At 48.8% G+C, this 12,874-nt stretch overlaps 1 protein-coding gene across 1 annotated transcript in view; it reads right to left on the bottom strand.

Annotated features, from left to right (window-relative positions):
• Nucleotides 1-12,874, bottom strand: part of PCNX2 (pecanex 2) — a 194,302-nt gene that overhangs the window by 142,322 nt on the left and 39,106 nt on the right. Inside the window, exons 9-12 of the mRNA XM_016195999.2 lie at nucleotides 10,992-11,127; nucleotides 8,044-8,189; nucleotides 5,796-5,949; nucleotides 5,677-5,709 (exon numbers count right to left, since the gene is read on the bottom strand). Of these exons, the coding sequence (XP_016051485.2) occupies nucleotides 5,677-5,709; nucleotides 5,796-5,949; nucleotides 8,044-8,189; nucleotides 10,992-11,127 (469 nt within the window). The remainder of the gene's footprint in view (nucleotides 1-5,676; nucleotides 5,710-5,795; nucleotides 5,950-8,043; nucleotides 8,190-10,991; nucleotides 11,128-12,874) is intronic.

The raw sequence follows: 12,874 nt of genomic DNA, 5'->3' as shown, positions 1-12,874 counted from the left end.
ATGAAATTTCCTTTTGAATCCAAGTAGGTCATAGATTAATGGGTGTGGGAATACTTTCTCTGCATAAAAAATTGAAACTAAAGCCCAAGTTAAATCTTAGCGCATTTCTTATCAAGTGAACAGCAGAGTAAATTGGTTGGTGCAGAGAGCTATTCAGTATACAAACACACAGCGTATGAGATACTGCTCCGAACTGACACCCTTTAGGAAATATAATTAAACAGCTATCTCCCTCTTGCCCTGATTCTACCTTTTACTGAAAGGTTAAAAACGGACTTTGTAGGACCTGAAAGTCTTTGGCCTTGAACAAGTTGGAGATAGCATCTTGGGTCTGCCAAGTCACTATTTATTGGGTGTGGGAACACTTTCTCCGGATTTGTAATTTATGAGACAAAACCTGAGGCTCCCTTGGAAGGAGCCAGCCCTCACCACACTCACGCCTCATCTCACTTCCCGTGCACATTTGGGTCCCCAAACAATTCCAAGAGTATCCCTAATACGTGGCATATAAGTCACCTTTATCCGCCGTGGTTCCCGAGAGCACCTACTAATAAAATTTGCCTGCTCTCCAGTTCCTCCTTCACAGGTGAATCCATCATCGAAAGCCCCCAGGATTATTTTCTTTCAATAGAAAAATTCCACTCGCTCCTCCTAATGAAGTCTGATCACAATCTTTTAAAACATATCCAACTATGTTCCATCTGTTTTTAACCTTAAATACACTGGGGGCAGGACTGATTTCAGCGGGGCTGGGGCTTGGAGCCCACTTCCCAAGGGCTGATCTGCATGTGCTTTCGGCCTCCACGGCCCCGCCCACATCGACAATTTGGGGCCCAGGCTGGGTGAGGGGAGAGAGCCCATCAGACCTCCCTGAACCCCTTGCGGAGGGCGGTGGGACAAGGCTGAGGGGCTGGCCCTCCTCACTGATCCCTTCTCAAGAGAGTGGGCTGGTCAAATGCTACAAATTTGTTAAGAAATTTTAAAAAAATGGTTTTTATTATGAGGAGACAAGGGTGCCTTAGAGAATCCTAGAGGGCCCAGGGGCTGGAGGGCAACTGGGCCTCGGAGGCGACTAAGTGGGGACTGTCCACAGCCAGGCCACGCGCCCCCACCCGGGGTCAGGCGGCCTCGAGCGAGCCTCAGGCCTCCTGCAGCCTGGCACCCCGCTTCCCCCGTCCACAGGCCCGGAAGAGCTGCCTCACGCCGCCGAGGCTGTGCGTGCTCCCACCCAGCCGCGCTCGCAGGTCGGGCCGTGCTTGACGGCGGACGTGAAACAGCTCACGTTTATCCAGCCGCTCCGTGTTCTGCTTTCCTTAAATGGTTCACGTGCCTAGTCCTCAGGATGCTCTAAGAACTGCATACTACGGTTCTCATTTTGTCAAGAGTAAACTGAGGCATGAGGATTAAGAAATCTGTCCACAGACAGAACAGTATAGCCAAACAAGGACATGGGCCTGGCCGCCTGGCCACTAGGCCCGGGCTCCCGGCCACCACTAAGGAGGTGACGGCCCTTGGAACTGGATCTTCCCAGGCCCAGGGCTCCACCCGACTTCCCCGAGTCCCACTCCTCATCGCCACTCTCTGAACTCGCAGTGTGCGTGTTGCTCAAGCAAAGCAAACACAGAGTATGGGGAGCATTAGGAATAGCTTTGGGGTGTTGACTTTTCCTAAAGGGATTCCGGAGGGTCCTATGCTCTGCCCAGCCCCTGTGGCACTGTATTTACTTTCCACCGAACGCTCATCGCCGTAGGAAGGGTCTGCTGTTTTCTAAGATTCTCATGGTGGTGGAGGCTGTTTACTGAATGTCATTTCTGGAGGGCGGGTGATGAGCTCGCCTGTCTATTTAGAGTCACCCTGAACACTTCCACTGTACACTTGGTTCCCCGTGCGTGTGGCATAAAAGGAGGGAACTGGGGTACTGAGCTGAACCCCAGTAAACCCCAGCCAACAACTATCCTACGACTCACACTTGGTGTAAATGAAAAGCCCAGAACACTGGAGAAAGCAGCACAGGCCATGAGCAGCAACCAAAGCGTCAAGTGATTGGCAACAGGAGACTAGTAAGATGCTACTTCCAATTTCCAGGATGGTGGAAATTGACAAGCTAGTCTAAAAACTGAAAAGACACAGGCGAGTGAGTTTCTATAAGCTTGGTTTATAATTTAATTCCACAGAGTGATTTATTTTAGGTCCAACTTCCTAACTCTCAGGTGCATGGACCTTGACAAATGGGCAGGTGCCGGTGTCCAACCAAGGGGCAGCGAAATGGACATCGGAGTGTTCCTCTGGGCGACGCCCAGGGAGTGGTCCCCTTTTTAATGACAGAAATGTACTACATGACAATTTAAGGCAATTTGGAATGGCTCATGCTTTACAGAGTGCTTTTCCGAGCCAAGTGAACACACAACTAAATAGAGAGGTATTGCTTAGCTTTTAAGATCCACTAAAAACTAAGCTGACCACCTTATTCCAAGGACTGAGGATTAAGAAATTAGTTTATGTCATTCAAAGCCATCTTTCTGATAAATACGACCTTATCCAGGTGGCCAAGGTCAATCCAACAGTGGTAAGTCCTGTCGAAGGTGCCCGCCCTTGACAGGATGTGATGCAAAGGGCTCTTTGCCCTGTGGTCTTCTCCCCCAAATCCACAACCCCAGTCTGATCGTGACATAAACATCAGGTTAGTCCCAACTGAGGGATAGTCTACAGAATCTCTGTCCAATGCTCTTCAAAACTGTCAAGATCAAAAACGAGGAAAGTCTGAGAAACACACAGCCAAGTCAAGCCTGAGAAGCCACGACGGGTGAAGGTAATGTGTCCTGGGGGGTCCCGGAACAGAACAACAGTAGGTGAAACTAGGGAAACCTGAGTAAAACACGGACTTCAGTTAACAATAATGCACCAATGCTAGGGGACAGGGCACTGGGTATACGGGACCTCTCTGCACTGTCTTCCTAATCACCTTGTGAATCTAAAACTGTTCTAAAATAAAAAGCTTATTTACAAAAATCATCCCCAGTGATCTGTATGTAACCGGCGGTGGTGCCGAACGTATTGCAGCCACAGTTCACTGTACTGTGCGCAGGGAAACGAGGTAAACGTGCCGAGCGCGGGAGAAAGTGGCGGACACGTTCCGGGGGGCCTGGCACGTCCCCGGCCTGCGCTGGGCATGTGGTGCTCAAAGTTCAATTCACTCTCAAAGTCCCACCGAGGTGGTTGTCACTGTCTATACCTGGTTTAGTCTCCTTACGTCCTGTTTCATTATTTCCTCTTTTATAGATGGAACGCCTGAAGTTTGGAAGAGGAACCTGCCCAAGATCCCGGAGTTCGTACAAGGCTGACTCAAATCCCGACACCTGAGTTCCTCGGGAGTGCTCCGAGACGCCTCCACCATCCTCGCCTGGGTGTTAAATGCAGATCCCCAGGTGCTGCCCCAGGGCATGGGCCCTGAGTCCCTGCAGGGCTGGGAATGGCCCCTCACTCCATCTCTGTGCAGGGGATCCCAGGGTGTGGCTGCCTCTCAGATATCCCCCCGCATTTTGCTTTCCGCGTTACGTTTAGCGGCTATGTTGGGTAGACCTTCGTATAAGCCTGTGTGAGCCAAGCAGCAGGCTCAGGGCCCATCCTCTACACCCCCCTCTGATCCTCAGCTTGCTCCCAGAACCCACTCAGCCCCCAGTGTTTTAAGCTCTCTAAAGCTGTTTTATTTTTATGATCAGATGCATCTCTTTCAGGCTCAGAGTCCACTGTACCATATCCATTAGCCTGTCATTATCCTACATCTATATCACAAATACACTGTGTTAAAATTTTTATTTGGTTATCTTCTGGTTTTAACAACTTGCTCAACATTTGCCACCTCTGTGCTCCAGAAAGGAAACAAGAAAAGTCAGTGGATTGCTCTAAGAGAAAGAATAGGCTGACTTTATTAATAGCCCCTCCTCCAAGTGTACAAATTAACGTTGATCTGAAAGCGCTTTGTTTCACCTGACAGCCCTGAAGAGCGCTGAGCCAGGCTGGGGCGGGTGGCGGGCTTGAGAGGACCTGAATCTCTCTGCCGACCGTCTCCTTCCTGAGATGTCTCATCTATAAGCTGGAGATGGCAAACCCTTCTCAATGCCTGCGTGACTCCATCCGATCTCAAGAAAAAATACCGTGTAGCGACCACACTCTCTTTCGTCTCCAGAGCTGGTAGAGAAACGCCCGCTCAAACCAGGGAGTAACCTGCTTGGACGCTGTGTAAGTGAATTAATTACTGCCATGAACACAGTCAGAGGCTGGTGACGGCTCCCTGGGGCAGGGGAAGAGGTCACTTCCTACCATGTAACTATGATGCACTTGCCCAGATCTCACCCTCACCAGCATTTTCTGTACCGCTCCTGAAAACACACCGAAAATGCATGTTTCTCAGCGTGGGGCACCCCTCCCCCAAGGCACCAAGAAAACAGCGACACTGAGGTGCCATCACTAGGAAAGCGGTGGTGTGGCATCCAGGGTGGGCTTGAGCAAAACCTCGCAGAGCCACCCAGCGCCTAACCCAGATTCTGACGGCAATCACAACAACACGTCCTAATACCCTAATTACGCTGCTCCTGCGATCCTGCCACTCAGGCTCCGGGATAAAAGGAGCGGCATCATGTGTAAACCAATTACGGGGAACAGAGGAATTTAATAAGACAGCAAAGTGTGCCATGTGATCACCCAATTATAAGCTCCTCTTAATTACTATGAACTAAACACAAGCTATCGAAGATTTAAATGCAGCCCCAAATCCTGAAGATGAAATTTTAGAAAGCACGATAGAAGGGAGATCAAGCTTTCTTTCATTGGGAGGGTTTTGGGGGCCCATGCGAAGGTTCTCAAGAAGCTGGGAAGTCCACCAGGCAGTGCTCAGCGCAAAGGCATGTGGCCGGGTTCCTGGTGGGGACGGGGCGGTGCCAGACCGTCCCACAGCACCCGCTGGGAAGCAGCAGCAGCGGTCAGTGGAACTCACCGAAGCTGTCAGAGCACCAACCGGCCAGGGCTGCTGAGCCCAGAGCCTCAGTTACACAGCATCCCAGCTGCCGGACAAAAGGTCACGATGCACTTGAAAATGTGAAACAGGAAGAGAATTTCAAAAGGTGACTCATGCTTTCGGAACTGATATGGCCAGTAATGACAGCTGCCAGGTAGTGAACAACTTCTACGTGCCACGTGCTGTTTCTAGTACATTGCATGAACTAGGTAATCCCCATAGGCCTTTTCATTTCCTTATTTACACATTGGGAAACTGAGGCGTGGGGAGCCCACATCTCGCTCAGGGTCAGCATTCAAGTGGAGGGCCCAGGAGACAAACGTAGGTGGTGAGAGTACAGGGCCTGCAGCCCCGCCCACCAGGCGGCACGGCCTTCCTGCCACGTGTCCGGTGGGACAGAAAAGACCCTCCACACACGCTTTGGTCCCCACCCTGGACATTCCCCACTACTGGCCACGCCCTGCTCTCAGATCCAGCCTGAGCTAGCCCACCATGCATTAATATTTCTATTTAATGCTATTTAATATTTCTATTTAATGTTGCTAGTTATATACTCAATATATAGGTATACGGACATATATTTTGCCTTCTGAGTGGATCTGGCCCATTCCCGTCTCCAACACAAGGAGACGAGACAGCTACTTGTCCTCTTGGAAACTTACGTGTATGGGCGAGGCGGGGTCGGGCTGGACGCTCTAGAACACAAATCAGAAGTGTCTGTGTCATCATCTCATGGTTTCAAGGACACACTAGTGACGGTAAGAATGAGACGTGGCCTTGCCTTTAGCAGGGAGTACTGGCAGCTGGCCATGACGAGGCAGAAGAGGAGCACCCACAGGTCTCTGCAGAAGCCCCGGCTCAGCGTCAGGAAGCCCAGCAGCGACACCAGGACTATGAGTGACACCGCCAGCACGTTTTCCTTGACATCTTCGGTTCTGCACAACAGACAGACACAAGGGAAAGGGGTGCAAGGTGAGCGTGTCTGTCTGCAAACAGGGGACCCTGCCTGCTCCTAAAGAGGCTGCGGGCAGAGCGGTAATCTCAGCATGCTTTACACTCGCTGGCAAGATTGTAAGGTTCCTTTCTTTCTTGCCTTAATCCTGTGTTTCACAAACAAAATTCTAACCCCAGATTCCTGTTACTGAAACAAATGAAATATAATCCCACTGGGTCTCCTTGGCCTCCCAAGTGGGTTTACTGGGAAGATGCAGTTAACTGCTCCATCCACAGCAGTGGGGTGATTTTAGGTAAAGAGTCACCGTAGCCAGGACTTGGAGCCCAGTTTCAGGAGCCTGGGAACTCCAGCCCGAGAGCCCACAGTGCGGAGGGTCTGACAGGCATGTGTCCCCACCACAGTCCTTCTGGCTGGTTTCGTCTGGGGTGATCAGCAGTAGAGGACGGGGTAGGCTCACCCAGAGGCGGGTACTGCCAGTGGGTGTGCAGAGGGACCAGTAAGGGAATTTTAGGAGGTGGGTACAAAGGGGCTGAGGGCTGGATCACAGAGCCTCAGCAGGACAGGAGATCACGGGACAGGCAGGGCTGCTGGATGGCGAAAGTGGATGGGTCAGTGCTGGAGGAGGTTTGGGAACATCTGAGGGGGTCGGAGGGCACAGGAAGGATGACCAGAGGCTGGGACTATGCTTCCAGAGATGGAAGACGGCTGCTGGAGGGCCAGATGCTGTGGGAGGGAGGGGTGAAGTGGAATAAGAGAGGGTGGCCTGGACCACGGGTCAGGAGCGTGGACGGGTCACTCACAAGAACTCTGAGCACATTTCTTACCTCACCAATTTTTGCTCATGTACTATTGGTCTCTCCCATTAAGTAAGATCATTTTTAGACAGGGACAATCGGCTACTTCATTCCTGGCATGTAGGCACTCCTGAACATTTTATTAAATTAATAGACTTTTTTTTAGAGCATTTTTAGATTCACAGTGAAATTGAACAGAAAGTGCAAAAAGGTCCCTGATAGTCCCTCCTGACACACACCAACTTCCCCCACCATCAACATCAGCTACTCCAACTTTCAATAATTCCTTTAAAAAAAAACACCAATATTTCAAAAACCGCCTCATCTGACAGAATGTGCTATCTTGGATTATTTTAGTTAAGTATGAAACGTTCTTCTTAAGTGTGTGCCCCTTGGGTAGCATAGTGCTGTTAGAAAAGCCATTATAACTCCATTCCCTGACTTGTGGGTCCTGAAATTTACTGCTGTAATTTTGCATGGCTGTAGTTTTTTGCATGTGATCACACCATTTAAGACACTACAATAACAAGTAGTCACTGGGGGACCAACTACAGCCCTGCAGGCAGCCAGCCTTCCACTGCCCCCGGGGCTGGCATCTCGCTGTGAAACTCAGCATTTGCTGATGGCAGCCTTAGCAACAGCACTCTGAATCTGCAAAGCAGCAGCCAGCCAGGAGGATCAGCCCTGTCCTTTGTCTCTTGAGGTGGGGGTACCGAGATGGAAAGTCCCCTGCCCTGTCTCCATCATGGCTTTCTTAACCTGACCCTCCCTCCAACCCTTCTCACCCAGTAAGCCCACCTCCAACCCACAACATCTGACCCTGAGGAGCAGTGGGAAGAGGTCAGGAAGAGTGAAAGGGTTTAAGGAAAGATGCCCATTCATCCCACGTAGAGTAGATCAGACTGGGGTGGGAAGCAGCATCGAGCCGTCGGAGGGAAGAGCTGGAGGTCACTCCGTTTCCTCTCCCTGCCTCTCCCCACGCCCACGCCCAGTCCTGCTGCATGTGGGAGCAGGCCAGGGCTCAGTGTTGTCCCCAGAGCTGACCTTAAATCTAAACCATGCACCTAATTCTCATTTTTCCCACTTTCACTGCTAAATTACCATTTCCTCACTTGTCCGGATCTCACTGCTCTGACTTAGGTTTGCAGCACAAATGCGTGCAATTTGCAAATGTTCCCGAGGGCCTAGCCCGTGGCTGTCTCCCCTTGACAAGCAGGCACGAGCACACGGCTACGCCCCGTCAGGCCCCTGCTCACACACCTGCGAGCTCAGCGGCTTACCGATCGAGCAACGCCAGCAAGGTGAGGCGATCGTACCAGACTTTGATCCACTTGCCGGGGAAAATGATGAACTTGTAAAACTGATCACGGTTAAACTTCCCGTGTGCTGAAGAACAGGACGAGTCCTCCAGCTCCTGACTCAGATGCTGTCAGACCCCAAAAGAAGCAAGAGAGAGGGTTTCACACTGACATGTTGTTCCATAAATGTACCTCATAATTTACCAGTACAAAGAGCAGATGCTCAAATTCTGAAACGCAAACCAACATACTTCACAAAAATGGGTGCTCTGAGAAAAGGGAAATGATAAAAAAGAGAGGCTCCTTCTCGCCAACACATTTCACTTCCATTATATTGCACCAATAAAACTATGCTACTCTCCGTATCACAACACTGCTGCTAATTAAGGCCAAGACACTGGCATGAAAGAATTCCTGGGAATGATCAGAATTCAACAAAAGATCTTAAGTGACTTAATTTGTGAAAGGTATGCTATTTAATGTAATGCTAAGATAAACATTCAAATTTTACTAAGATTGAAAAGATTTTTATTGCCAATATGTAGGCCATTGGTGAGGCCTGATGTAAGAAAAACTGAATTATTTATAGAAAAAAAATTTAAACGAATAAAACAGAAATAGGTGGGGAAATTTAGGCCCAGGTTTAAAATGTTTTAACCCCAAATTCATGTGTGATTGGCTCTAATCCAGTGGAGAGGAACTGAATTTTGGGGGGAAAAATTGATTTGTCTAACAGACACTTAGTGAGCAACTTAGGAGGCTGGCACGAGGCTGGGGACAGGAAAATAAGAACCAGGTGGGCTCGGTCCCTAGCATCCTAATGCTGTATGAGAACATCCCATAGACATCGTATTGGTCACGTAGACTCAAAACCACGGGCAGCAGGCCAGGGCCCAGCCCTGCGATTCCTACATGAGCGCTGGGCTCCACGCCTGGAAGGCGGAGGGGACCTCAGTGAGGCCGGGGGGCCAGCGAGGGAAGGGACAGGGAGGGCGGCGAGGAGGGGAAACGTAAGAGGGGGGATCAACCTTCCCCCTTCTGATGCCTGATGCATTTGCAGCAGTAGTTAAAACAGCCTCTTACGGAATTTCCAGAGACTACACATGAAATTAGATATCAATTAATAGTTACTCATTTATTCATTATTGATGGGGAATTAAATGTTTCGTATTGCCAAATGTCTCAGGAAGCTAAAGATTATCCTCACTAAAGCTAATGTAGTTAATATTGACCTGTGTCTACGGGACACACTTGAACGAGCCCCCGTTTCAGGCTCAGGTCTCTCCGTGTTCATCTGAGAGCTGGGGACTCAGGGGTTCCCTCCGCTGAACAACACTAGGTACCATGTTTTTAAAAAGAAAGTTCTATTAAATACTGAGTTGATGCAAATACATACCTTTGAAATGTGTGTGAGGTGGAACAACAACAATTTGATGATTGCCTGGGTGGCCATCACCCAGGGGAAGGAAGAGAGCGTCACTGTTAGTCCCCTGTGGGCCACCCCTCAACCCGACCTCTCCCCTCCTCCTTCAGAGATCACACTGTCCTCAACCTTCTGTTTCACTACACTTTGGTCCAAAACTTCAGTATTGTTTAGTCTTATGATCTTGAACGTCATAGATGTGCAATCGTAGCACATGTATCCTTTCAAAACTTGCCTTTTGCCTCCACTCTGCGTTCTGCTCCTGAGACTCGTACATGCTGTTCTGTAGCTGGAACAGCCATTTTCACAGCTGTATAATATTCCATTACGTGGCCATGCCATTATTTACATACCCATTTTACTGTCAAATATTTAGGGTTTTTCCTTTCTTTTTTCTTTTTCTTTATTTTTTTTTTTTGCTATTGCACTACTATGAACATTCTTGGACACATCTCCTTGTACGTAGGTGCGAGAATTTCTTTAGAACATACCCCTAAGGGTGGAATTTCTGAGAATGCAAACGTTCAGCTGCACCAGGGGCTCAACTTCACTAGGAAACAAATTGTTTGACTTTTCCAGGAAATGTACACATTTGCCATAAGTGGAATTACTGGGTATGGAAATGTTCAATTTACTAGAAAACACTTCTAAAAAATGAGTTTTCTAAAGCGATTCTATCAGCTTACACTCCCACCAACAGCATGTCAATGCTGTGTGGCTGCAGAGCCTCACCAACACTGACGGTGTCGGGATTTTCGTCTTTGCTAACTTGGTAAGTATAAAGGGATGGTTTGTTTTATTCTAATTTGCATTTCCCTATTAATCAAGTTGAGCATCTTAGTCCATTTTCAGTTTTTCTTCATGAAATCATTTGCCCTTTTCTCTGTCGGGCCCCTTGCTTGTCTTCAGTTTCTACATGTGTAAGTGCGTATACATGTATGGATGTGTATGTGTGCATATGTATGGATGTGTATATGTGCATCTGCATGCATGTGTGTGTATACATATATGTGTGTATATATATGATCAAAACCCTTATTAATGATATGAATTATAGCTATTTCCCCAGTTCATGGCTTGTCTTTTTCACTTTCTCAAGTCAAACATTTATCTTCAAGAATCTGATTGCTTAATGCACAAGGCCATAATATGTTAATAAAAATTCAGATATTTTCCAAACCATGGGGGGAAGAAATGTTAGCATCCTAACCAAGTGAGCTCCTGTGGGATCTGTGCACCCACCAGACAGATCAATGTAAATGAGCTTCTAAGGCATCTGGAAGAGCATGGGAGCCTGTGGCAAGCCTGTCAGTATTTGCAGAAGGGTCCTGCTATCTACATGGTTTCTTTTCACCTCCGTTCAGGAGACTCCCATGTGGTGACATAGCCGCACCCCAGCGACGTCACACTCAGGGTCAGACCTGACCAGTGCTGCTAGGATCCAACCTGGAAGCAGGTTTAGGGGGCTGACTCTGGGACGTCCACAGCCAGCGATGCTGGGACGTACCCGCGGGGTCTCCTGCTGGCTTCTCCGCGCTACCATGAGTAGCAGCTGCTGCTGGAGCGCGCTGACGGCCTGGTCCCCGGAGGAAGGATCTGGGCTCCCGGAAGAGGTGGTGGTGGAGGAGCTGACCTGCACGTCTCTGAGGAGGGGCAGACAGGAGCCGGGTTACCTGGGAGTACAGACGCCATCTACTTCTTATACACAGCACCAGGACACTGGGGGTCCCCAACGCAGCAGCGAGACGCAGGGAGGCGTTGAAAACTGCGTGTGCAAAGCTACCCTCGGCAGAAGGGTCCACTGTCCAGGGTGCCTGTGCCACTGAGGTTGTCTAGTGGTGACAACCTTAACGTTCTATGTTTTTAACGATGGGGAGGTGGTAGCGACCCTTTCCAGCCTCATATTTTATGAAAACAATAAGTAGTGGGCTGGACAATTCCTAAGACCCCAATTCAGAAGAAACCGTGATCCTCCAACACCCTCTGCTCCCTCTTCCGACCCCCCAAACAACTCCCCACATGTCCTCCTCGCACCCCACCCTCACCCCCACCCCAAAGCAAAGGAAACACACATTAGGTAAAAGAAATGCCTCCGGTGACTGAAAAAGTGGACATCACTAGATCAGCTGTGATCCACACCAGAATAGTTGTATTGTCTTTAGTCACCTACAGACTGACAGGACTTGGATGAATGGAACTCTCCAAGCGAGCTCAAGCCTGGCATTTTCCTGAGGCTCAGAGAGCAAACATGAGGACAGTCTCCGTCTGATTCTCTCGGGGTGCCGGTATCTTAGAGGAGACAACATTGGCCGCCTACCCTATAGTCATTTCTAACAGAGCTCCTGCTGACAAAATCCAATTTTATTCACTCATCAGACTGTGCTTCAGAAGAGACACTAGGTCCCTCCCTCGCACCTGGGTAAGTCTTGGTATTTCTACACCCACCAGGGTAACTCCATTCACCCTGGCCAGTGCCTGGCTTCGGAATAGGGGTGACACTATTCTGAGAGGCCACTGTGAGCAGAAGGGAGTCAACTGGGGAGAAGGGAGCTCATGGGCAAGTATTTCTACTTTGTAAAAAGGTAACACAAGTAAGAGGCTGTCTTTCTTCTGACCTTTAGATTTGATGTGAGTCAGAAACGCTAAGAGCCGTAGCAGCCACATTGTCACCGTGAGGGACAAGCCTGAGGACAGAAGCCCTGAGGACAGCAGAGCTGAGAGAATAAAAGAAAGTGGTTTCTTGGTGACTGACCAACCTTGCACTGACCACACGTTTAGACTGAACTTCCTCTTTCCTGAAATAACACACCTTGCTATTGTTTAAGCATTTTGAATGTGGGTCTTATGTTACTTGCTGCTACACTAATGTAGTGACCTTCAGAGTTCTAGTCTCACATTTCATTATGTCTCTGAGAAGCTTTTGGATCTTTCTTTGACCAAACTCCCTACTGCTGTGTCCATAAATATACAAACACTTATTCCACAGGAACAGTGTTTAAAATACTTCCACTATTTCACACACATACACACACACACACAGATTTCTCTACATTTGTTCAAGACATAATTTATGACTATTCGATGGCACATTTGGTAAAGGCCTTGTAAAGGACCACTCAGGAAACACCACATGTTCAAGTCAGGGTTTAAGGAACCAACCAGGTAGGATAAGTGCCTGGAGCTTGGAAACTTGAAGACCTCCTTCCTTTATCTGGATGACTGTTCCCTAAACAGCGCTTTTGTTTCTTGTTTATGTTCCCAGTGTAATATCTGCTGCTAACAGAGAAAAGCAGACTTATGAGGACAATGCTTTGTACAGAAACCACCGAGCACTGTAATTCTGTCCCTTCGCAGGTAAATTCAATAGGATTTAAAGTGCCTCGTTAATAC

The sequence above is a fragment of the Miniopterus natalensis genome, chromosome 21 (genome assembly GCF_054644295.1).
Source record: "Miniopterus natalensis isolate mMinNat1 chromosome 21, mMinNat1.hap1, whole genome shotgun sequence".
In the NCBI taxonomy this organism is placed as follows: domain Eukaryota; kingdom Metazoa; phylum Chordata; class Mammalia; order Chiroptera; family Miniopteridae; genus Miniopterus; species Miniopterus natalensis.
Note: the sequence above shows the minus strand (reverse complement) of the source record. Positions and strands in the feature narration are given on the sequence as shown.